Source organism: Bactrocera latifrons, unplaced genomic scaffold (assembly GCF_001853355.1).
Source record: "Bactrocera latifrons isolate USDA-ARS-PBARC rearing strain unplaced genomic scaffold, ASM185335v1 scaffold_74, whole genome shotgun sequence".
NCBI lineage: Eukaryota > Metazoa > Arthropoda > Insecta > Diptera > Tephritidae > Bactrocera > Bactrocera latifrons.
Genome location: NW_017537423.1, coordinates 532,214 through 556,637, shown reverse-complemented (window position 1 = coordinate 556,637; position 24,424 = coordinate 532,214). Strand labels below are relative to the sequence as shown.

Sequence of the window (24,424 nt, the reverse complement as noted above, 5' to 3'; positions counted from 1 at the left end):
ATGTAATGTAGTCTAACAGTCACATGGTGATTTCGCGGGAAGCTGGCTGCTAGTTGGCGCTAKAAAAGAAACGCAGGCACCGTGCCTGGCCAGTGCTTAGGTGACTGTCACGACGCGATGTGATTTGTTTTGGAAGTCATTTCGTGCTGACCGGCAGCCGGCTGATTTATTTTTAGATTTTTTATTGAGAAAATATATAATAATTGAAAATGTACAAAACATACATATATCTATATTGAAAAATTATACCTTAAGACATAATCTTACATATGTATTTATTTCTTTTTTTATAGCCACAGGTAATAAATCGCCGCGCAGGCGCAGAGCACACGATTTACGTACGCAAATCCACTTAATTGGAATGCAATGCACAGTAATAAATCGCAGCGACTACACTGGCATAGCAATACAGACAAATATATGAATTTAATAAACCGTAAATTAAATGAAATTATTAAATTAAAGTTCAGTGTTACGCATAGTGGCGAAAAAAAATCGAAAATGGTCATGCACGGTGTCAGCCACAACAGCACATGTCGCTGAGCAATGCAAATTGAAATTGTTAAAAGTTATTTAAAAAATCATAAGTTTCCACAACGGAAGACATTCCAAGTGTAATTGTCAATACTTTAGCAAAATCGCATTTCGACAACCTTCATAAATGTCAGCGGAGCAACGTGATCAATTTGGCGAAAAAAATTGTCGACTAAAAAATCATAAAATTGATTAATTACGGGCACGTTGTGGGAAATCGGTAATGCACATGTAATGGCTGGTGACACGGTGAGATGGCTGCAGGTCAAAGTACTCACATTTAATTGAGCGTATAAAAAATGTAGAGAGCAAAGAAATTACGCAGAGTTGATGGAGTAAAAGGACTCAAAAATGACATATTTGATGGAAGAAAGATAGAACAGAAGCTTTTAATAAGCTTTCGATACTTTGAAGCTTTCACACATTTTACGGAAATGAGAGTAGAGCTTGATGATAACCTTTCAAGACTTTAAAACGCTTTAGCTAGCTTTTGAAACTTTAAAACTTTCGGGCGTTTTACGTGCAATGAATTTAGGGTATTGAGAGTAGGGCTCGATAGTAACCTTTTAAGATTTTTAAGCTTTATAGCAAATTTTTGAAACTTTATAGCTTTCATGATTTTTGCGAGCGATTTAATTTGGAGTAGAGCTTTAAAATAATATAATGAGGCTTTTAAGCTTTCACTGGCATATAAATTATTTTTTTCGGGATTCAACATTATCACAGCTATAGACAGTCGAATATCCAAGAATGAGTAAGTCGGTCGAACATCAAACCTTTTAAGACTTTGAATCTTTTAAGATGTTGAAGCTTTTTTTAACAAACTTTTGAAACCTTATAGCTTTCACGATTTTTACGGATGATCGCTTTTTAGCAAGCTTTTGAGACTTTGAAGCGTTCATGTTTTTTCCGCATAATGAATTGAGAGTACAGCTTTAAAATAATATTATGAGACTTTTAAGCTTTCACTGGCATATAAATTATTTTCCGGCATAAAAGCCTGGGACAGCCGAGTCTCCAAAAATAAGAAACTCGGTCAAACATCAGGCAAAGTGCTCTCACGTTCTCTTCTGGAACGAATGAAAGCTATGATTTGTTTGCTAAACACAGCGCTCACTCGATCATGTGCTCTACCTAAGCAGATGATTACCGGGCCATAAATATAGGAACATTTTAATGCGAAGGATTCTGCCTTATTTCATGTAAGCTGAAAAACCTCACTCGTCTAGGTCGAATTGTTTGCTTCGCTTTCTCGTTTGTGGAATACTGGCATAGTTTTATTGCAAGCTCTCAAGTTGAACCTTCTTCTTTCGGTTTTCTCACCATATCTGTCTAAATTATGGAAATTTGACTGATATTGTGCAAACTCGACGATAGATGATGAGATTTTATGGTATTTTAGCGTTAAAGTGGCTATCAAGCAATAACTTGCAAGACAGAATTTGAATTTTTTGCCTTAACCGTAAATTTGTTTACTTCCACTGCATGTCAAACACAGTTACTAAAAAAATAAATAAATATTTTTTGTACAAAAATGTCATTTTAGTTGCAAATAAAATTTTTAACAATTTTTGCATTGTTGTGGCGACTACGATATGTACACATTGCCTAAATATGCACAACGCAAGTTTCGGCTGATATGGACATCACCGGCAGCTATGAGTTATTGTAATTTAAAATTTAATTACTTTTTTGTTTTTTTTTTCGCTTTGTGGCCCATAAATTATCAACGGCCATTTTACAGTGACAAAATTGCACGTAACGCACGGCTTGGGGCAACGAATGCATGCGAAACGTTCTGTTTAGGCCGGCGCATGACGACAGGAATATGTGCCCCGTTGCCGCGAAGCATGTAATTACGCGTATTATTGACGCGCCGCGCTGACAGCGGCCAACTAATGTGTTAATGACGTTGGGGTCATAAATATTTCCGCCTTTCCGCTTGACAATTGCCAAAACATAACACGGGCAGTTGACAAACGACATACATATATGGTACGCAATCGATGACTAAGTGAGCCGAACGTGTCGGCAGAGTGTGTGAACTAAGCGTTCGAGTCGGTAATTTGTATGTATGTAGTTATGTAGCGTGTGGCGTCGTTGGCTAAAATTAATTTTTTCCCAAGAAAAATAAAAGTAAATAAATAACTAAAGCAAAGTCATTTTAATTAAAACAAGTGATTTTGCGAAGAAACATTCGCGGATCGCGCATGACTAGGCGATGAGTCGGTAATAAGCGAAGTTTGGGAGTTTTTGAATTCCATAAGTTACCTTGTGATTTTTTAATATAGACAATTATTTATTTTCGAAAAATCACGCAAATAATGGTGGAAAACTGGGGATATTCTTGGAACAAATACGGTAGGTAATTCGCGTGTTTTTGGTGTGGCACTTAGTCTCCACTGGCGAATTAATTTAAACACTCAGAAAGTCAGTCTAAGTTAAGCAGCGCTCCGGGCTTATGAAATGTCTCGAACAGTAAGGGTATTAGGAATTTTAAATGCTTTTAGCCACCTTTACACAGCTTTTGGATATTCTATGCTAGGCGTAACATTAACGGTCCAGTATTTTATTTTAAACTCGAATTAAAGAGTCGCCCATGCGATAAACTCTACTATTGTAGTTGTAGTCTTGAATACCACTGACCAAAAACATAACCGAAAAATATAGCCTAAGAGATTGAAAAGTTTTAAAAACTCCTAAAAACAATTTAGTTACATTGAAAGCGTCACGGAAGGCATTCTCCGGAATAATCATTTAGAGCAGAGGTGCAGGCTGCTTTAATCCCCTCTGTCGTCTCAAAATTATATTCAGAAGAAGCGCTGGGAGCCCACCTTTTGAATGGAAACATCGAGAGAAAGAAATTCAACGCAGAATCATCTTGATTTTATGATACTCATATCTTTAAAAGACTCGCGGTTAGCAACGATCAGCTTCAACATTATCGGAATACACCCGGATCTTATCCGGCTACTTTTTCGATCTAGCGCTATTTGAATCGGTATGTAGAAACAGTAGGTGTGGCTTCTGATTCATATTGAACGCGTGCAAATTGCAATTAGTTAAAACCTTCAGTAATATATTTAAACCGCAGTTTTCCTCGCAATAAATGCAATATACTAATGTATTCCTGGAGCAACAGTTTCTACTGTCAAAGCTTACAATCAAAGCTCCACGCTCAGAAAATAAGCGCCAGTAGTAATGGATGAGCTCACAATTTTTTCTAAAACTGATTTACATCGACTGATTAACGATCGAATGTATATCAATAGCAACTATTTATCTTTACCTGTGGATCTTAATGTAATACCGACTGACGTCAAGCTATTGCGCAACGTGATAGAGTGGGTAATATCATAAATTTATTTAATGCTATAAATAACATTTTTGCAATGGAGAATTACACTTGTACTGAATTTGAATTTCTTAGCATGGAGTTGACTCGTCCAGAACTTTGGGCAGAATTGTAATGTAAATGTTTTTGTGCAATCTTGAAAATACTGCAGTAATTCATATAAATGTTTAGAAAAAAAAATTTGGAGACTTTCTAAAAATCTTATAATACATATGTCATTATAGAATTTAAATTTATACATAACTAGTATCGCAAAAATGATAATTCATACAAATTTTTAGAAAAAAGAATTGGAGACTTTATAAAAATCTACATGCATATGTCATTATAGAATTTAAATTAATAACAATAATTCATATACATTTTGGAGAAACAAAAATTTGTAGACTTTTTAACATTTTTTTAGTGTGATTACAGCATTTAAATTAATAACTGGCATCTAAATAATGATATACAAATACAAATCATACAAATTTTTTTAGAAAAAATTTTGGAGACTTTTTAAAATTTGTTTATGTGTGATTACAGAATTTAAATTAATAACTGGCAACCAAATAATGATAATTCACACAAATTTTTTTAGAAAAAAAATTGGAGACTTTTTAAAAAAATTTGCATAAATAGTAAGATGTGTACAAAAAACTTAACAAAACTATTTTTTTAAATTTATCATTGATTCTATAAGTTACAACCAACACAATTCGCTTACAACCTGGTCTCCAAATTAGTTAAATAGAAAAAAACAATATTTGAAAACTCGCTAAGAAAACGTGTAAATATTTTGAAGCAAAACATCTTGAAAGTATTGCAAGAACCGCAAGAAAAAAGTAAAAAATATAAAAATTAAATTCTTTTCAAATAAATGGTTCAAATAACCACCTGAGCAGCGTCTAAACTTCACTCAAACCTTTCGTTCACTGTTAGCTGCTGGTGACTGACGCCATCCCCTTCCAGGCACCTCACGCTGTTGGATTTATGTAGATTTTTTCATTTACTTTTTTTCTTTGAAAATATCATGTCCAAAAGCATCAGGAAGTCCATGCACGTACGGGTGCCATAACGTTGGCTGTGACAACAGTTCTCCAGAAGCGAACGTCAAATATCATCATACATATAAACACGAATATAGCAGTATTACACAGAGCACAACAACACTTGTAGATATAGTACAACCGATACAATACGTCAGCAGTACGCACAATAGAGGCGACAGCTGAGAATCGGCAATAATTTATCGCAAATATCTAAAACTTACACGTAAACTGTGGCAGTTAAGAACCAATAAATCTCGCCCGACAAATAAGATAACAAACATATCATTGCAATGACAGGCCGATGAGAGCGTGTTGCATGTCACATACGCCCGAGGGAATAGAATGCTACGACGCAATTTGGACGCGAAAAGCAAAGTACAAAAAAGTACCAAGAAAAAAGTTCAGAACTTCTCACGCAATGGCAACGAATGTACACTGTGTCTATTTTCTACTCTTCATTTCTTCTTCTTAACCTTCATAGAACTGCGGCATCCCACAAGTCCAACAAGTTATGTTATCATCCACAGGGAACTAAAATTGTTCCACAAGTTCCATCATATGAATTCTCTGGAAAAGGCGAGCTCCCCAATCCTTCAATTGATATTCGTCAACAATCTACGTCATCACAACTTACCAATCGGCGAGGGTTCTCACTGAAACTGCATAGTTTTTGATTTTTGAGTTAGTCGCGCTTTTTAGTTCTTAGATAGATCTTTTAAACTAAGTATAGACTTCACAATGAATTTTTTTTTTTTTTGATCAAGTCACAAATGAAGATCAAATTTTTGGAGAATGTTCTCAGAAGCAGCGAAAGAATGAAGATAAACAGCTTGAAAGCAGAAATGACAGTCCTTAACCAAAAATAATCTTCATCAAAAAGCACAGAACGTAGACAGGATTTCCATACAAATTACAGTAAGCTGGGAAGCACATAAAATCACAGGTATTCCAAAATAATTAAATTCAAACACGCATTGCTTGGCGCCGTTGCAAAAAAATGCAAAACAGTAGCAAGCACAATTAGGTGAGACGCAAAGAACGACGTACGAAGGATTCCAAAGTAAGGAAAAAAGAAAATAAAAAAAGCGATAAAAAACATTCACCAATCAGCAAAGACTAATTAGCGACGCAGCCGCAGACCACAGGAACTGCGAGTTATTACGAGAAAAGGCAAAGCATAAAGCACAGCAAGCAAATCATTGACTCCGATCCAATGAAAGTGAAAAAAAGACTCAAACAAAAACGGAGCATTGAAACATTGAAGCAATTTAAGAATCAGAGCACGCTACGTTACCGCAAATTGAATGCCACAAACGATAATAAGACGCAACACAACAAGATTACTATAATTACGGTGAAATAAAAAACATATATAAGAGTAGGGAATACCCAGTCAGAAGGAAACGTGACCACAATGGCGAGACAGCAAAACATATTTATGCCACTGACTGCTGTTCGTGGGAATCAAGCGCGTAGGGGTAAGGAAACGTTGGTACAGACATAACTAAGAAAGGAACGGCTGTATATATGAATTTTGTAGAGATTACTGCAAACAGATCGAAGCTAAAAAATTAAGAAATTTGTACAAGGATGGTAAATGGCAAATTTGATAGATCCACAGAGCCTCACTTTTACTGCAAAAAAAACTTGTTTTGGCATTTCCGATTGGTACAAGTAAGGCATTGGAGGTATATACATATATATTATATATATTATATACATACATATGCAGGTAAATGATTGTTTACTATAAAAAGCGTAAACTAAATTAATCAGCGCTTAGAACTTCTAAACAATTTCATAAGAAAATTGATTTACAACTGATTTTATAACACGATCATTAAACGGTTTAATTTTGACACATAAATTGCCACTAATTGTTGTTTTCGCTAACAAGGCGAACAGTGACAATCTTCTGAAACAAAACAATTTTAATAATTGTTTACACACTTCCTATGAGTCTGATCAAAGTGAGAGAAAGAAGTGCGAAGATTGGGAAATTATATTTTTCCAAATCTGGTTGATAATATATGTATCTCATTTACTATTTCTAATATATGTATCTCATTTACTATTTATTTTCATTTTACGAAATTATTTCACCACCACATAAAAAAATGTATGTTAAAAAGTTAGATATTAATTTCTTTGGAGACTTTGTAAAATATATTTTAGGAAAGTTTGAAGTGTCATTGAAGAATTTAAATTAATAAATGGTACCCATATAATAATAATTCTTATAAATTAAAAAAAAAAAATTTTGGAGACTTTTTAAAAATCTTTCAATTGTGATTCCAGATTTTAAATTAATAACTGTAATCCAAATAATGATAATTTATACACGTTTTTTGAGAAAAAAATTTGGAGAGTTTTTAAAAATTTTGCATAATTAGCACGATGTGTGCCAAAAACCAAGCACAACTATTTTTCTAAATTTACATTCGATTCTATTAGTTATAAGGAACACAATTTGCTTACAACCCGGTCTTCAAATTTGTTAAATAGAAAAAACTATTTGAAAACTCGCTAAATTTTGTAGGAAACTGCAATACCTATATTTATAAAAGTACGTCTAACTAAATGTGTAGAGTTTGTGTAACCACAATTTGTATGTGAAATTGTACTTAGTACTAACATAGTAAGCACTACGCTGCTTGGGAACATTTTCAGATGATCGCCATCACGACAACCAATTTACACTCCCATTTCGTCGGGATTTTATAAATTTAATTGGCGTCTATAATTATATTTGTTACAAATTTCAATGTGTAAATCAACACGCCTTCTTAGTTCAACTAAATAAAAAAAATACCCTTTTTAAGGTAGCGAGTGAGTTCTACTTGTTTTGCGCGTCGCAGAGGCCTAAATATCTATATACCCACATGCATACTTATGCATATATACATCTATAAACATATGTATGTAATATGTATGTATGTATATGCTTATGTAAATTGTTTATAAAAACGTGACTGGAATTAGTAAATTGAAAAATGCTCCATTAAATAAACTAAATTGAAAATTAGCAAAGTTAAACAGTTTTGACAGGCAGATAAATGTAACGATCGCTAGATAATCAAACGCATAACATTTCAAGGGCAAACGTTTGGGACTTAGTGGCGCTGATGCCAAAGGGCTACAGTGCAACTGAAAGACGGCTCGTTAGCAATTCGTTGCGCGCTAAAGCAGCGGAGGCAAGCTTTGCACCTTTCAAGCTGACAACCACGTTGAATGAACGGTTATCTAGGCATCGGCGAGTTATAAATCATTTGGCGAAATTTAACGAAATTATTATTTTACCGCAAATGTAAACGTGACTACGCTAAAAAGGAATCAATTCATCAAACACTAAAACACAGCAGTAGTGAGTATACTAAATTGTTATGTAAACTAGTTTAAATTAACGGGCACATTTTGCGGGAAATATACATACATACATACAATAACTAATTATCAGCAGGTGTGTAGAGTTTGTAGGCATTGAGAAAATTAATTGCAAATCATTAAAAACGTTTATAAATTGCTTTTATCAATGTCAAATGTTTTTGGGTTTATAGTCTATACAAAAGTGTTTAGCAGTATTTATTATGGTAAATATGTTATGTAGACTTTGGAGAGTTTTGAAAAATGTTTTACAAGCCAAACAATATATGAGTTTATATGACTTCTATTAGGTGTTTAAGCATTTTCTTCAGCTTAGACAATAAGTGGAGAGTTTGGAGACTTTCTTATCCAGTTTTTTTTTTAACTTTTTTGCTATTTTTTTCTTTAAGATTTAACAATCAGACCAAATTGAAGAAACCAGAAAAAAATAATCAATCAGCTATCTATAAATCGATCCTTAAATAAACAAGAGTGTGAAAAATATTTGCAAAAAAAATTTTAGGAACTTTCTCATTTTATTTATAATTTTGTATACTTTTAAGAGACGATGCCAAAATAAATGTATGTAGATTTCATTTTAAGAAAGTCATCATCCACTAATATGGAAAAGTAATTACGCGATTAAGTGCCTTAAAAGCGCATAGAAATGACAGTTAATGTTTGTGCTTTTGTCTTGATTATCACTCTATATTTTAGGTACTTTTTTCATCAATGTTTTTCATTCATTTTTCGTTAAAGATTTTATGCCAAACAGAGCTGACAATGGACTGCACAAAGCGTTTGCGTACACCACTTAAAAGTTCAACAAATTTTCGCGAATGCCAAATATGTGGGCTATAAAATATGGAACAATAAATGGAACAAAGAATTTATATATACACACACATACATTTGCATAAACAATATTTTTTCTGCTCCGCATAAGATTGCGTTGGCGTTCACTCCAATATCAAGTATCAATAAAACAAAATAGACAATTTCTGAAGGCATACAGTATATCAGTGGTATATAAAATTACAACAGAACAAAAATCATTTTTCTAGAAATAAAACGGCACGGTATTTTCTTTGTTTGGGATTTTTTTTTTTTTTTTTTTTTGTTTTTGGTAAGTAAAAAATTTGGATATTATGTAAATGCTGAACTTTACTTTTGTTAGTTTATAGGTTTTTATATCTTTATATAGAGAAGCTGCTCAAATATTTATTGTTTAAGGTGTTGAAGTTGATATAACAAGTATTTAAGTACTGTGTTTAGTAGACTTTCCAGACTTTAGAAAATATATTTATACGCGCATATTTAAGTCGGCAAACCATTAGATTATCTAATATATTATTGTTAAATTTGGCTGTTATGCTGTTTGAATATAGCTGAAAGCTATGCTAGCAGTACACGCAAGCTTTTTTAATCAAAATTCAATCAATCTAGCCTACATTTAGGCGCTAGGTAATAGCATGAACCTTAGATGATGTAAAACGTTTTTTATAAAGTTTTGCTTAAATACTTTTTAATTTAACAAATTGTTTATCCAAATTAATTAATTTTTATAAAAAATCATATATTGGTGTATATAAAAAATGCACGATAACGCATTTTTTAAGGCATATTTTGTGCTTCGTACACTGCCACTTTATCAGCAATGAAGAAATGACTTGGACTTTTGTATATATGTATGTATAATACTTATTTAGCTTATGAGCTTATCAAACAGTAATTCGATAGTTCAATACTTTGTAATACACGTATCATACGTATGTAGGTATGTATGTATAGCATATAAGTAGGTATTTCGCCACTTTGCGATTGGTGAATGCATTTTCGAAATCCAAACTGAATTACTCATACGCCACCTACGCCAACACTTGAATATACATACATATGTATCTACGTACATTAATATTAATAAGTGTATGTATGTACGGGATTGTTATATTCCTAAAACAACATTTAATAAACAAATGATAAAAAGCAACAACCACTGTTGCTACATAATATTTTTGCTGTGTTTTCTTCCTTTTTTACTATTTTAATAATAGCTTATTAGCACTTGTACTATTGCTCACTTTTACACATTTTTCGCGCATTATATACGAAAAATCAATTAGATATGTTTTTTGGCCACTTACCTCTCGGTTGTGGGCTCAGCACAGATCAATGGCTGCTTTAGTTCTATAACTTGTCCATTTTTTTCCTTCAGCTCACCATTTTCCATGTAGTATTGTACCAATTCAGGGAGTGTTGCGAATTTCTCACCTAAAACCAATATACAATTGCAAATTAAATATGGTTTTCATATTAATAGAGTAGGTACAATGCCGCTTACCGCCATACAGATCAAAGAAGTCACCATTGTTTTGTATCTTTATATGCGTCACCTCTTGACCACGGCGTACCGATAAAGTGAAAGCGCCAGGGTTTGAAGACGAGAGGCGTGCTAAAAATGAGCCATCGAAGCCTTTTTCACGCAGCAGATTCTCAGCTTCTATACCACTTATCGTTGGGTGAAACCATCTACACAAGTGGAAGAAAAAATTTTCATTAACAAAGTAGTTGTGATCAAACGTTTAAGTTGCAATGACTTTTTTCGACGTAGTATCTCAAAACGTTTCTCTGCCTGCAAATTCACATAGGAGTCAGTATTTTCCATTTTTATTGCTTTATTTCTGTAAAAAAAATCCTGGAGCTGTATTAATACCCGAGCTTTAGTTTACTTCTTTTGTATGTATGCTTTATCGCTTGCGAATGCGTRTGTGTGTGTGTGTAGCAACAATTTTGGTCGTCTCGTCAGCTGTGTGCACAGGACACGAGTGTGAAGCCGGTCGTGTGCAGCTGCTATTAACAGTCTGGAAGTGGGAGTTTGGGTGGCACGGACATTCTATGTTGTAAGCGTAATCTTTGACGTTTGTCAAGCGATTTTATCAGATTTCAACGAAAACGTGAGGGAGGCCATGTCGCATCACAGCTGGTATCATAGTTTTTGGACGTATTTGAAGCATTATTATCTTCTAATTTCTCTAATGATTCAATGCTCATCACACTACATTTATATCAAATTTGTTACCGTCTGTTTGCTACTAAGCGGCAAACGCGTAATCGTCAAATGGGGTTATATACGCGCTTAAGTGGGGGCGGGTGGTGGTGGTAATGACGACAGTAGCGTTCTAAACGCATACACGCACATGTTAATTATATGCATGCATATAAGCACACACGTAAACGATTGACAGCATGCACTCAGCAACAACGCATAGCATCAGCACGGCAGTCAGCAACAACAATAGCAACAGAAGGCCACAGCAGCAACGCAACACATTGCTAGACAATCAGGCAGGCAGGCAGGCAGTCCGATAGCCAGCCAGCTGCATTGGCTTTGGTCTCAGTCGCGACCGCGTTCGCACATCAGCGTACTCACAAAGTAATCGCGTATAGCAGTATATATGTCAACCGAGTACAATGCCAATTTGCAAAATTTCACTTTTTGTACACATTTGAAACGTGTTTTTAGACTAAATACCAGCGCCATATTTGTCAACTAGCATAATCCGAGTGCACTTTATATTCTAATTACCTTCGCGAGGACATTTTCTAATGAATTTTAGCTCAATATCGAAGAAAATTTTTTCTCCCAACACACTTTTGTTCCAGCTTTTATCTTTGTGTGGTTTCGTTTCCCTTTTCAACCTCAATTCTGCTACTGGCTGCTTTCTTGATATTTCTTCTATTTTAGCACACCAACACAAAAGTGGATTTTTACTTTAGTTGCTTTGGAGCTGGCATTCGCCCCCCTTAGTTCGAGAATGCAGATTTATAGAGAATGTTCAATTGCGGACTAGCGTGTGAATTGTCAAACATAGTAAAACATATGAGTTGAGTTCACCACTGTAGCGAGGAAGGAGAAATTTTAACACATTTAATGAAAATTACGCTCAAAAATATAATTTGATATTACAGACTTTTGTTGATATTTTGCTTACATTTTTTTATTGTATAAAGCTGAAAGGGGTTCTATTTAAATAATAGTAGGCATTGGACGTTCTAATAAATATACAACAAATAAGGTTTGGTGTATTTCTATAGAAACATTCGAGGTGAACTCTTGCAGACTTTTCTTTTTTTTTTTACTTACTTTCGCTGTCATCTCTAAAAAGTTTGAACAGCTGTTAAGTTATGTCAAAACGCTGCTTTCAGCGACGCATGTGTTTTTACCCGAAGAAGTCAGCAGCACTGTAGGTAACACCGTGTTGATTATTTATTTCATCAAAAACGATTCTGCAAAATCATCAACAAAAAAACATATTTACAGGTAAACGCTTATGTTGTTCAACAGCACTTTGCGACGTAGCTTTGCACGTGTCATTACTTTACAATTTACGCAAGTAAACACATTCCTGCACATGGAATCTCCAATAGCACCCTGCACAACTGTGACACAGTTGGGGGAAACACAAGCAGACATGGCACAGCAGAGAAATAACCATGATTATAAAATTGAAAATAAATGTGCAAGCAAAGATGCGCTTAACTCTGTACTTTCTAAAGTAAGTGTTAGCACGTCACAACCTAAGCCAGCACCACCACAGCTCCGCCGGGAAAAGCAGCTACAAGCCGCCAAAAAGAAAACAACGCCCTATATACCAGGTATAGTGAATTTACAAGTGCTCGGTGCCGGTGCTAATGGTTCACCAAGTGCCATTTATCTGTTTACCGATCAGGCACGTTATTTGTTTAACTGCGGTGAAGGGACACAGCGTTTAGCGCATGAGCACAAAACAAAGTTAGCGCGTTTAGAACACATTTTCGTGACGCGCAACACTTGGCCGGTAGTGGGTGGATTCCCAGGCTTAGCGTTAACAGTACAGGACGCAGGTGTAAAGGAAATGGCGCTGCATGGACCACCACATTTGGATAGCATATTACACAGCATGAAACGCTTTGTCGTACTGAAAACACTGAAGGTATGTGTAGCATATTTTTTGCATGCGTTTACAAATACATTTTTTTTATAGATAAATACTTGTGATTGCACACAATCGACAGATTTTGAAGACGCAGTGATGAGCGTCAAGTATGTGCCGCTTTATAAACAGCCATTAGTGCCCACATCAAATGCTACACAAATGATAGATGCCAAGAATCAAATGGTGGTTGCTTACATATGCAAGCTTAAACCACGACCAGGCCCGCTTAATTTGGTCAAATGTGTTGAACGTGGTGTGCCACCTGGTCCACTGTTGGGTCAACTGAAGAATGGCTTCGATGTTACATTGCTCGATGGCACCGTGGTGCATTCTAAGGACGTGAGTGAGCCCAGTGAAACAGCACTCTCCTTTGTGTTCTTAGATATACCGACAGCTGAGTATTTACCGGCACTACAAGCACAAGTGGATGTATTCCGCAATCTGCAACAGGACGTGGAAAATGAAGTTGCGCTGGTGGTGCACTTTACGCCGGCCGAAATGTTGGAAAACAACCGCTATCGCGATTTCATGGAGAATTTCACGCCACGAACACAGCATTTATATTTGAATTCGCCGCAAAACAACTTTTCTGGTTATGTAGCTGCGCATCGCATACAATATCAATTAAATCAATTGAATACACGTACATTTCCACTGCTCACCGAGGCAAAAGATGCCTGCAGCAGTTTGCATATTAGCAATAAATTGAAGCGAACTAAATTAGGCGAAAAGGAGAAGGTGGCAGAAGGCACACAAACTGCACAAGACGCAAATGAAACGCAGCTAACAAATATAAACTCGTTGACAAACTTTCATTTGCGTCCACGGAAGGGTAACTTTGATATTTTATATCACTGTACGTTTTTAATTTATACTTTTTTGTAGGTCTTGATCGCAGCGCGGAAGCACAACTTAATCCCAGTGAATATATTGGCGAAACACAGGCGCTCGCTGACTTTCCGATATTACTCAGCAAACTAAAAGATATTCAACAAACGCTACCTGCACCGAATTGTACAACTGAATACCCCAAAATTACTTTTCTCGGTACCGGCTCCTGCATACCGAATAAAACACGCAATGTGAGCGCCATTATGATACAACCAGCCGAAAATTCCTTTGTGCTGCTCGATTGTGGCGAAGGTACACTCGGCCAAATTGTGCGCTTCTATGGCAAAACACGTGCTGAAAGCGTTGTGCGTAATCTTAAAGCGATTTATATCTCGCATTTGCATGCCGATCATCATATCGGATTGATTGGCTTGTTAAATGAGCGACAGCGCTTGCTGCAACTAGCGGAAGTGCCACAGGCAGAGCAAAAAGTATTGCTCTTTGCACCCATACAAATACAACCTTGGCTGAACTTCTACAATGAGCGCATTGAGAATATTGCACAAACCTATATGCTCATCGGCAATGCCGAAATGTTGGAGCAACCAATGCTTTTACGTGAAACTCGCGCTGATTTCGGCATTGATGCAATCGGCACCTGCCTGGTGCGTCATTGTCCGCACTCCTTTGGTGTTTGTCTCCGACTGCCAGCGCCAACAGATGGCCGTGAACCAATAACAATCACTTATAGTGGCGATTCAATGCCCTGTCGCGATCTGGTCGAGCTTGGACGCAACTCCACTGTGCTCATACATGAAGCCACCATGGAAGATGACTTAATCGAAGAAGCGAAAGTAAAAATGCATAGCACTATTTCGCAGGCCATTGCACAGGGCCGCGAAATGCAAGCTCAACATATAATACTCACGCATTTCTCACAACGCTACGCAAAATTGCCACGCATGCAGCAACTAGTGGGCGGCGACGAAGCGCAGCCACAGTTGAGTAATGTATCGATAGCTTTTGATAATATGCAAGTGACGTTGGGTGATTTGGAGCAATTTCATTACATGTACCCGGCGTTGCATGCGCTCTTTGCCGAGCATGCCGAGGAATTGGAACAGAAGGCGTTGAAACGGGAAATGAAATTGGAACGGAAACGGAAATTGCTGAATGCGGACTGAGGAGAAGAGAATATTTGGCATAAGTTCGTGACCAATGTTATTAGTTTTTATCTCGTTACGCTTGTAAATTCTAAATTTATTTGTTAGCTATCTAGACGTACTGATGTCGCAAAAATTAGTTCATACGCAAATATATAATGCTTATGTGTATAAAATTGTTAAAAAAGAGTATTAATTGTTGCCGAACCATTATTGTTGTTATAACCGAGTTGACAGTACTTGGCGGTATAAAAATCCGTGTTCCAGTTATGTAAGTTGAATTCTCGTAGAAATCGCATTTGACTTTGTTTATCACAATATTTACTAGATTTTGTCGAATTTTTTTACAATTTTGTTAGGTTGTATACATAGTTGATGTTTTATAGATAAATGGGCGCATAGTATTTTTTTTTATTAAAAATATTTATTTTATGTTGAAAATTCAAAATTTTACACAAACAATAACCGTTATATTGGCACACCTCATGGCGCTTGTGTCGATATTAAGCTATGCAATTGAATTATAAATGTAAGTGCTCTGGTGCCACTTAATGATAGCCGCCGTAGTAACCACCATGGTAAGGAAAGTAGCCATGTCCACCGTAGATTGGACCACCGTGGAAACCATAACCACCGCCGTAATGTGGATAACCACCGTAATGGCCAAAGCCTCCACCGTAACCGCCACCGTAGCCGCCATAATAACCGTGACCATAGCCGTGTCCATAACCGAAGCCGAAGATACCACGTTTGTTGGTTTTTTTCTCCTCCAAGGCACTAGCATCCTCTGCTTCGGCAACCGCTGCTAGGCATGCCGCCACACAAATGATGACGAGGAAGAAAATTTGCTGAAAAAACTCAGTTAGTCAAATGTTTGTGTAGGTAATTATTATGTCCTGCTCGTCCAACTCACCAGATATTTCATTTTTATGTTTTGCGACGCTAACACTGATGCTACACTAACTGTTGCTGCTGTTACTTTGATGCATTCTCGTTGGCTGTGGCAGCTATTTATATCGAAAAATTCGAATTAACGGCAACGGTAAGCTTGCAACGCGCTTTGCGTAACTTAGTAGCACAACAATGAGGCAACAACAGCAACAGAAAGCGCATAGGTAAAGTTAGAAACAGTTCGCCGGTATGAACCCTTTGAAAGAAGTTTAAAACGCCCGCAGTTGCGCACACTGCTCATGTTACACTAATCTCAAGCATTGATAATATTTATATAGGTGCAGAATGGAATCATGGATCATTTAGTATTGGAGTAATAAAATCTAGGCCTAATTTAATTGCAATTTCTGTTAAATTATGTATGCGTTGATTTTACACCGACATTCCGTTCCCACGACAGTCGGGTCTTCGAAACGGACCCGGATTTTTTATCCGGCCAAGAACTGTCAACTCGGCAAAATTCTGCCATTACAACAACAACAACAACAACAACATTTAGCGGATTAGGAATATTTGAATAAAAATATAACATATTTGAAAAGAAGCATTTTTAAACACAACAACAAAAATAGTTGAATTAAAGAAAAATAAATATTTGAAATATTTAAAATAAAAACTAAGTAAAATTTTCAAAAAAAAAAATAAAACATGGAAATATAAAAAAACAGTTGATAATAAAAAATAGTTCGTATTCAAAGATAAAACTTTAAAATAAAAAATAATTAAAGTATTTGAATGTTTATGAAAAGTACTCCCCTCACATGCAAGCGCTTCTAATCATTTATACCATGGATTAGCTTGTAATTGATATCAGCACTTGACTTGGTTTGCCCCATTTGCCGCCTTTGATTGGGAGAGTACAGTTTTGGTTGTTGCCATGTGCATATGTACTTTTACTAATATAACACTAGCAATTATTGTAATATAATATTTTGAACGGGTACCGGTGGATATTTATTTTCCATGCCGCCTTTCATTTCATTTAAGGCCTATGTGACAACTGCTGATGACGCAAAAATATCCAATTACCCCTGCCAAGCCGAGTGACATAATAAACTGTGCAAAAATTAAAACAAAAGTAAACCAGAAGCTGGGCTTATTACATTTTATATTAAAATGTGAAATATTACCAAATTGGGCCATTTAATCAAGTAACGGTTTGTAACATTTGAATTTTCGTTTAACGGTTACAAGCTGTCATATAAACCGTTTATTTTCATTGGTAATTTTCAACAAGCAAAAAATAGTTCGTGCTGGCTAACTGCTACCAGCCATCAATTAATTGTTGTATCGCTCATAAATTGCTTTACTAAGCTAAGATAACGGTTTACAATGCAATTGACCTTACATTTTGCCTAAAGCTATAATTATTATATACCATCGTTTTGTTGCAACAATGCACATACTTTTATTGTTGTGATATTTATTGATTGCTATTGCTGATTGAATGTTTGCATGATTTATATTATTCTAAATCGTTTGTTGCAAGCTGATATGAAGAAATCGTTAAATTATACGCCTATCGGCGAGCCAACAGACCGGGTAATAATGAATGAACTGACCAGTTTACAAACGTACATATGTATATATATGTACATTTGTGCAACTTTGTAAAGACACAATCCACCCACTGTTGGCACGACCCACTACCGGCTGGCAGCTGGTTTTCCTGCTACTCATCTGTTGGTCGTACGACCTTGACATCAGTATGTTTGCAAAGCGAATTTTGTCAGTGTAGATGCAATAGTTGATGTTATAATGCCAATGCAGCAGAGCTTTTATGCATTTTGTGCACTTAACGCTTGGTAATTTCGTTATTTTCTTTCTTTACTATTTTTATTGCTCCGCACGTTTTAACTCTCCGTTGGGTTACCACCCACTTGTGCATCAATCGCCTACCCTAGCGCAACAACAACGCTTAGCGTTTGATGCAATGCGGCGCATTAAAAATGAAGTTGCATGGGAAATTATCCGCTTGCTGTGTGGCAATAATGCACATTTTTACTCAATTTGTTTCTGTTATTGTTGTTATTATTATGAGATTTCGCAAAATAAAAAAATCTTTAAGGTCTATGCACAAATTCAAATGCAATTATTGGAAAATTCAATTTATTATGTGGAACAGGCCTCTGTCAGCAACACAAATGCACACTTTGCAACTTTGTGTAGCATTTCTGAGCTGCAAGCGGTGTTGTGAACAGGCAAAGGGGCGTTACAAGAAGTTGTGATTGTCTTCTACTCTGAGCGCAGTTAGACGCAAATAATTACACAAATAAGGTTTTTTTTTTAGTTGTTATGCACTTAAAACTTCCGTGAACACTAATCACGACATAAATATGCTTACATAAAAATTAAAAAAAAAATGTTTATGTAAATCGCGAGGTGTTTCGTGCAACAATAATTATTTTAAAATTGAAATTCTAAACAAAAATCAAAACAGTATTTACCTTTTCTCCCGATTTACAATTGGATAAATTTATATAATAACGGCGAATAAATAACACAGCTTTTTTCCTTCTTGCACGCAGCATACAAATATATTTAAATATTTCACTAACATTTCTATGTTCCGTCATTGTTAAACCTTTGCTTTATTTCTGCGCGCCCTTACTTTCCTTTACAACTCTCTGCCGCGACCAAAATTATGTGATTACAAATTTTAAACTACTTTTTTAATTGATGTTTTGTTTACATTTAATTTGTTGGCAGGAAAGTCAATTTCTCGTTCAATTGTAATTGTGTTTTGATCAGTTGTGACAATGTAATAACCATTAACAGGTCACGTACGTTGGCATTGAACATTTGTGTAAATTGTTCGTGTGACATGTGTGGCACGGAATTTATGAGGTCGAGCAACTGACGTCCCACAGCATTATCTGGCGGTTGCTTATGTGCAATGACATCCTCTACATACTTGAGAATAAGTTCGAGTAAGCCCTGCAATTTGTTAGATGCCTCAGAAATTTGTGCCAAGTCCAGCATGGGTGAGACAGTTTTTGGGCGATGTGGTGGTGCTACACCAACGGTTTTCTGCAACAGTTTTAAACCAAAAGTTTCTGGTTCGTAGCAGGTCACTTCAACGGGTATTGGTGTGAACATGCAACCTGTTTTGCCACCAGGTACACCCAGCTGTATACAAACATAAGCGCGCAAACCCATACGACCGCCTTGTAACGATGTATCGACTGTCAAATGTACTGGATTGTTACACTCGCGCGCATAATATTCATGTATTACCGAGCTGTGGTTAGTGACTTCATTGCCAGTGGCCCACCAACCTGTGTAATTAAGGAATAGAGAAAACGTCAGCATTCACTATTTAGAAATTAGGAAAGTGAGGTTAGGTTTATAAATACGTACCGACTACATTTTCATTGGGATTCACTTTGCGGTTTAGATCATACAAGTCTAATGCATAACTAAGCTCAGCCTCTACTTGATCGTCGTGTTCCTTGTGTGGCACACAGAAACAATTTGTGACCTCAACGACGCCCTTATCAACGGAACCTGTAAATGTAGTGAGAGTGACGACGTCACAGTCAAACGTGGTTAGTTCAATCATTTTTCAACATATTTATACAACTTACCAAGCAATGTGCCAATAACACGATGTGAGTCTGCATTGCGACGCTCATAAGCGTCCACAACTTGGAAAAGCACCACAGGATGCACACGTACGGTTAAATTTAAGCCCGACATTTTCACAACGATGCCAATTTATGCGTCAATGAAATGCGAAAGAAAGTAAAAAGTGGACAGCAGCGAAAAAGACCCTTGTCAACGAATCAAGCAGAAAGTGACAAATGTCAAAGTGTGAATGTCAGGCACAAAAAAAGCAAGCTGTCAAATTTTTGTTTAATTCAGTGTTGGCTGCTGACCTGATCTATTACATTAGGCACCGTTTTTTGAATCTATAATTTTAAATATTTAAAACTATTTAGACCCCTTATTGCACTTAAAATGATATAAAAAGGAGATTTATTTGTCTGATGAAGAATTTTTTAATAATTAAATTTCTACACGCATTTAGAAATAACCGGGTTATTACATCATCAAAACCCGAGTACTATTGACAAATATTTGTCAGCACTATATCTCTCAATGATATGGTTTTTGGGACTGGAATAACTCTTTACAACATTTATTTAACAAATACAACTATTAGCATTTTATAGACTTATTAAAAGATAATTCTATGTTGTTATGGTTTTAGCTTTATCAATGCCTTCCTCTTCAATCATCTTTAGTTGCTCCGCCTGCCTCTGGGGCCGTACAACAGTAAGGTATCGATGCACACGCAGTCCTAGTAGAAATGTTCCATAGAGTGTAACACCGATACAGGTATAAACTACACCGCGATGCAATTTATCCAATATATTACTTACACGGACTCGTTTCTTTTGCATTTTTATTACAATTTAATTTGGCTACCGCCGATTTATAAAACAATCGTTCTCAGCTGTTTTCGCTGTCAATGCACATTTGTGGGGTTGCCAACACTTCTTCTTTTAAGAAAAGTAGTTGAATGACAGTATCAAATAAAATCCGCAAAAGTAGCAGAAGAGGTTAGCAAAAACAAATCCTCAGTAATTTCGGCACCTTTTCCAAAATTCCACGATAATATGGAGAGTAAATAGCTATAATAGCTTATAATAGAGTATAATTCCTTATATTATGACATATTTTAGCTATTCCTGATCAGAAACACTACAACCTAACACACTATCAGCAACGGTTCAATTGGGATTGTGGCATTTCCTGCATCATCATGATCCTGTCGACATCACAACGCGAAGTTCTATTACACGATTTCGACAAAATATGTGCGGAGGAAGGCTTTGGTTCCAGCACCTGGACAATAGATTTGTGCTTCCTGCTGCAACGCTTCCAAGTGCGTCACGAATACTACACAAAAACGCTTGGTATCGATCCAAGCTACAGTGAACATAGTTACTATACGAAAATTATCAATAAGGACGAAAAACGCGTTACGCGCAAGTTTCAAGAAGCGCGTCTCAATGGTGTACGCGTCGAACAACGTACAATAGAAATGGAACAGCTGCTGCAGCATTTAGGTAGACGTGGGCCTGTGATATTATTGACCAACGCATCATTACTGACGTGTGAAATTTGTAAAAAGAATGTATTGGAGAAATTCGGGTAAGTGGAGTGGGAGTGGCAGTAGTAAAGGCAAGATTTTTTGTGCAAGAATTGCGAGGATATTTTGTATATTTAATTTGATTTTCATTTCTACTTTGCACCCTTTAAAGTTGTTTAGTTTTTCACAAAATTTGAATACATTTATTTCTTCTTATTACTCATTTGAAGTTGTTTCCAACTCTCTTGTATCGTTAACAATACACGCACACCCCAAAGTTATGCAGGACATTATATTGTACTATGTGGCTACGATTTAAAATCTCAACTGGTTTTCTATCACAACCCGGAAGTACAGGACGAACGTAAGTTTTTACTTACATATATAAAATTTAAAGCAGTAAGTCAAACACTTATTTTATTTTAGATGTCTGTCGTTGCACTGTGGCGGCAATGGATGTAGCGCGGAAAGCCTATGGCACAGATGAGGATGTCATACTGATTTTTCGAAATTAAGGACAATCATCTTAACACTAATACTTGCTAAAATTATTTAAAGTTTCTACTATCATATTTACTTAGAGGGACGTATCGCTTGATATTATTATATCGCTTACAATTTAATATGAAAAAATTACGCGTTACAGTTACTTGTTACACAGCATTTACAATATTTTAACCAACGCATTTATTGTTACCGGCTTAACAAAAGCATTTTTCTGATCTTTAGTGACTAGTTCTATCGACTATTGCGTCTGCTTGTGTGTCCCTCTAGTATTCTCTGCGTAATTGTTTCCTGGCTTTGCTCATTTGAGACAGCAAACTAGCAAAAGGATAACTCATTTAACCTCCTGTTCAAGTATTAGGAGCCTACGGAAGACACGTTCAACTTAAATTTTACAGAAAGCGTAAATTGTATTTGTCAAGGGTGGCAAGCTAAATATTGTGATAAAATAAGTGCAAATAATGTGTAATTGCTGAAACCAAGTATGTGCATGTTTATAGTCTTAAAAAAAGTACCGTGTTAAAGGGCAACACGGTATAAAGAATTGTATATTTTCAAAACAAAGTAAGCAACATAATATACACTTATATAATTATGAAAATTGAAAGGAATGACGAGTTGCTAATTTAAATTTATTAAAGCATTTACTATAATAGAAAAACGCTCAAAAAAAACTTAAAAAATATTAGGGAATTTTAATGCAACATTACAAAATAACAATTGTTGAAGTTAATGATGTAAAAAATATTTTGATTGTGCCAAAAAATGTGCAAAATTTCGAAGCTCTTAACTTAAGTAAACAACGCAATAGGATAACTATTTATAGTTTTATTACAAACAAATATTTTATTATTTATGTGTATGTTGTTCTACACAAGCAACGAATTTTTAAAAAATTTATAAATTATCTGTTACCAATTATTTAAAGTATTTCTAAGCTGTATTCAATATTTGTTATTTTATTCATAACACATTTTTATGGTAACAATTATTATTTAGATATTTGCAGTCTGCACGCTACATACAATTGTACCTACGCATTTGTACGAAATCTCATGCACTTACATATATTTAAACATATATTTGTATGTTTTTATCGTTTAATAGTATAATTTATATCTTTATTTTAGTACATACGTACTTCCAGCTAGAAAAGTAGAAATATCGCGCATACAAAATTCTTTTATTGTCGCGGTTATAAAGTATTTATTGCAACATTTAACCAGTGCGTATGTATTTATTGTATTAAAAATTTTGGAAAATAATATTTTTCGTATATTTTAATAAATATATRTATATATGTATGTATACTTGTGTATATGTATATGAAATTATATTTAATTATAGCCTACATGCTTGGCTTTTGCACTAAAGTAGGTTAATAAATAATTTACATACTAATGTAAATAATATATATATGCGATTATGGCAATAAAAATGTGTTTCTTATAAATAATTGTCTGCGCCATTAATATACATTTATTTTAATGCGGTCTATTATTATAAATAACTACGTTGTTATAGTGGTTTTACTCTTTTTGTGTTACATAATTTATTCAGTATTAGTGGAATACTGTGTCGTCGATTAAGTTTGGTGTGAAAAAACAGTAAAAACRTCTCCTGAAACGTTGATTTTAATAAATAATTTTATGTTACTTTTCATTATTATAATTCTGTTTAAAACTTTTTGTATTATATATTTTTTATTATTCTTATGATGTTATGTTATTTTTTATTATTATTGTATTATTTCTGCTTAATTATATATTTTTGTATTATAACTATATTTTTTTTTATTAATTTTCTTGCACTTTATACTCATCTAGTTTTTTCATACCTGTTATATGCACCTTATTCCAACAGTTTGTATAGCAGCTGCAATTTAATGTGCGGTGCCTCCACCAACAATATGGGCTTACCAAATTCATCTGTATACTTATCATAGTAGAATTCGCTCAATACCTTGAAACCATTTGATTTCAGAATTTTTTGTGAGAAAATTCCTGTTGCATCGGCTTTCATGAGCTGCAAAGATTTTTTTTAATATAAAAAATCATACATACATATATATGTAATAATTCATATGTATCCAAATATTATATAAAAAATATAAAAAAGTATTCACTTATTAAAATTATAGTATATATGTATATGTGTAAAAATAATATTAGAATAATTAATTAATTGTTGAATTTGAAATTTTTCATTCACCTTAAATTCAAAATCCCTTGCAATTGTCTCGCTACGCCGCACTAGCTCTTTAGCAATACCCTGTCCACGAAAGCGTCCATCCACCGAAAGCATACGCACCTCAAAGGCACGTGCTACATTGAAATTTCCAAATATATTTGCGCGCAGATTATGCTCATTTAATAAACGAAATATTTTCTTATAGCGTTCATCATCACTGTTTTCGATACGCTCGTGAGCTTGCAGGATATCTTGCGGATAGACAACACCGTTGAGCAGCACACCAGCGATCTATGAATATAGAGTTTATATTATTGTTTAAACTAAATGTTATTTTAACCATTTTTTTATTTTTATGTGTTTCAATTTTCATTTTTTTAATGTTTTTTTTATTAATTATTTTATTTGTTTAACTTTATCATCTC

The 24,424-nt window shown here is 35.0% G+C and overlaps 7 protein-coding genes across 10 annotated transcripts in view; 2 read left to right on the top strand and 5 right to left on the bottom strand.

The window, feature by feature from the left end:
* The window catches only part of LOC108976260 (tyrosine-protein phosphatase corkscrew), a 62,608-nt gene extending 50,584 nt beyond the window's left edge, over positions 1 to 12,024 (bottom strand). The window contains exons 1-3 of one of the 2 annotated variants that reach the window (XM_018945231.1): positions 11,873 to 12,024; positions 10,628 to 10,815; positions 10,431 to 10,557 (exon numbers count right to left, since the gene is read on the bottom strand). In XM_018945231.1, the coding sequence (XP_018800776.1) occupies positions 10,431 to 10,557; positions 10,628 to 10,815; positions 11,873 to 11,886 (329 nt within the window). In that variant the 5' untranslated portion in view covers positions 11,887 to 12,024. Of the gene's footprint in view, positions 1 to 10,430; positions 10,558 to 10,627; positions 10,816 to 10,883; positions 10,947 to 11,872 lie in introns of those variants that run through there. The other variant, XM_018945230.1, reaches the window with a different exon arrangement.
* A 378-nt stretch (positions 12,025 to 12,402) lies between these two features.
* Positions 12,403 to 15,437, top strand: LOC108976259 (ribonuclease Z, mitochondrial). Of its 2 annotated transcripts, none has more exons than XM_018945224.1 (4): positions 12,403 to 12,530; positions 12,608 to 13,259; positions 13,311 to 14,094; positions 14,148 to 15,437. In XM_018945224.1, the coding sequence occupies exons 2-4, from the start codon at positions 12,618 to 12,620 to the stop codon at positions 15,275 to 15,277; spliced, it is 2,556 nt and encodes an 851-aa protein (XP_018800769.1). In that variant the 5' UTR covers positions 12,403 to 12,530; positions 12,608 to 12,617; the 3' UTR covers positions 15,278 to 15,437. The 2 variants fall into 2 exon arrangements, with proteins under 2 accessions (XP_018800769.1, XP_018800768.1); XM_018945223.1 differs by having other exon boundaries at positions 12,403 to 12,534.
* A 260-nt stretch (positions 15,438 to 15,697) lies between these two features.
* Positions 15,698 to 16,224, bottom strand: LOC108976249 (keratin-associated protein 19-2). Its single transcript, XM_018945202.1, has 2 exons — positions 16,170 to 16,224; positions 15,698 to 16,104 (listed from the first exon to the last, which is right to left on the bottom strand). The coding sequence occupies exons 1-2, from the start codon at positions 16,179 to 16,181 to the stop codon at positions 15,805 to 15,807; spliced, it is 312 nt and encodes a 103-aa protein (XP_018800747.1). The 5' UTR covers positions 16,182 to 16,224; the 3' UTR covers positions 15,698 to 15,804.
* A 2,490-nt stretch (positions 16,225 to 18,714) lies between these two features.
* LOC108976213 (eukaryotic translation initiation factor 3 subunit F-1) lies at positions 18,715 to 19,997 on the bottom strand. The gene is made up of 3 exons (XM_018945155.1): positions 19,795 to 19,997; positions 19,568 to 19,714; positions 18,715 to 19,485 (listed from the first exon to the last, which is right to left on the bottom strand). Exons 1-3 carry the CDS (start codon positions 19,904 to 19,906, stop codon positions 18,902 to 18,904), a joined length of 843 nt encoding a protein of 280 aa, XP_018800700.1. The 5' UTR covers positions 19,907 to 19,997; the 3' UTR covers positions 18,715 to 18,901.
* A 330-nt stretch (positions 19,998 to 20,327) lies between these two features.
* LOC108976215 lies at positions 20,328 to 20,694 on the bottom strand. Its single transcript, XM_018945159.1, has one exon. It carries the CDS (start codon positions 20,611 to 20,613, stop codon positions 20,401 to 20,403), a length of 213 nt encoding a protein of 70 aa, XP_018800704.1. The 5' UTR covers positions 20,614 to 20,694; the 3' UTR covers positions 20,328 to 20,400.
* A 31-nt stretch (positions 20,695 to 20,725) lies between these two features.
* LOC108976214 (protein GUCD1) lies at positions 20,726 to 22,268 on the top strand. Of its 2 annotated transcripts, none has more exons than XM_018945158.1 (4): positions 20,726 to 20,836; positions 20,896 to 21,367; positions 21,584 to 21,669; positions 21,732 to 22,268. In XM_018945158.1, the coding sequence occupies exons 1-4, from the start codon at positions 20,830 to 20,832 to the stop codon at positions 21,818 to 21,820; spliced, it is 654 nt and encodes a 217-aa protein (XP_018800703.1). In that variant the 5' UTR covers positions 20,726 to 20,829; the 3' UTR covers positions 21,821 to 22,268. The 2 variants fall into 2 exon arrangements, with proteins under 2 accessions (XP_018800703.1, XP_018800701.1); XM_018945156.1 differs by having other exon boundaries at positions 20,727 to 20,836; positions 21,536 to 21,669.
* Positions 22,269 to 23,584: 1,316 nt separating this feature from the next.
* The window catches only part of LOC108976212 (dopamine N-acetyltransferase), a 5,816-nt gene continuing 4,976 nt past the window's right edge, over positions 23,585 to 24,424 (bottom strand). The window contains exons 3-4 of the mRNA XM_018945154.1: positions 24,021 to 24,290; positions 23,585 to 23,834 (exon numbers count right to left, since the gene is read on the bottom strand). Coding sequence (XP_018800699.1) covers positions 23,661 to 23,834; positions 24,021 to 24,290 — 444 coding nt within the window. The 3' untranslated portion in view covers positions 23,585 to 23,660. The remainder of the gene's footprint in view (positions 23,835 to 24,020; positions 24,291 to 24,424) is intronic.

Bases quoted from the DNA above. Each gene is read 5' to 3' on its own strand.
- LOC108976259 (XM_018945224.1), top strand. From the start codon at position 12,618: ATGTTGTTCAACAGCACTTTGCGACGTAGCTTTGCACGTGTCATTACT. The intron at 13,260-13,310 runs GTATGTGTAGCA...TTTTTTTTATAG, and splicing joins TCGTACTGAAAACACTGAAG to ATAAATACTTGTGATTGCAC. The intron at 14,095-14,147 runs GTAACTTTGATA...ACTTTTTTGTAG, and splicing joins TCATTTGCGTCCACGGAAGG to GTCTTGATCGCAGCGCGGAA.
- LOC108976213 (XM_018945155.1), bottom strand. From the start codon at position 19,906: ATGTCGGGCTTAAATTTAACCGTACGTGTGCATCCTGTGGTGCTTTTC. The intron at 19,715-19,794 runs GTAAGTTGTATA...CTACATTTACAG, and splicing joins TGTTATTGGCACATTGCTTG to GTTCCGTTGATAAGGGCGTC. The intron at 19,486-19,567 runs GTACGTATTTAT...TTAATTACACAG, and splicing joins TCCCAATGAAAATGTAGTCG to GTTGGTGGGCCACTGGCAAT.
- LOC108976215 (XM_018945159.1), bottom strand. From the start codon at position 20,613: ATGCAAAAGAAACGAGTCCGTGTAAGTAATATATTGGATAAATTGCAT.
- LOC108976214 (XM_018945156.1), top strand. The intron at 21,368-21,535 runs GTAAGTGGAGTG...ACTCATTTGAAG, and splicing joins AATGTATTGGAGAAATTCGG to TTGTTTCCAACTCTCTTGTA. The intron at 21,670-21,731 runs GTAAGTTTTTAC...ATTTTATTTTAG, and splicing joins CCCGGAAGTACAGGACGAAC to ATGTCTGTCGTTGCACTGTG.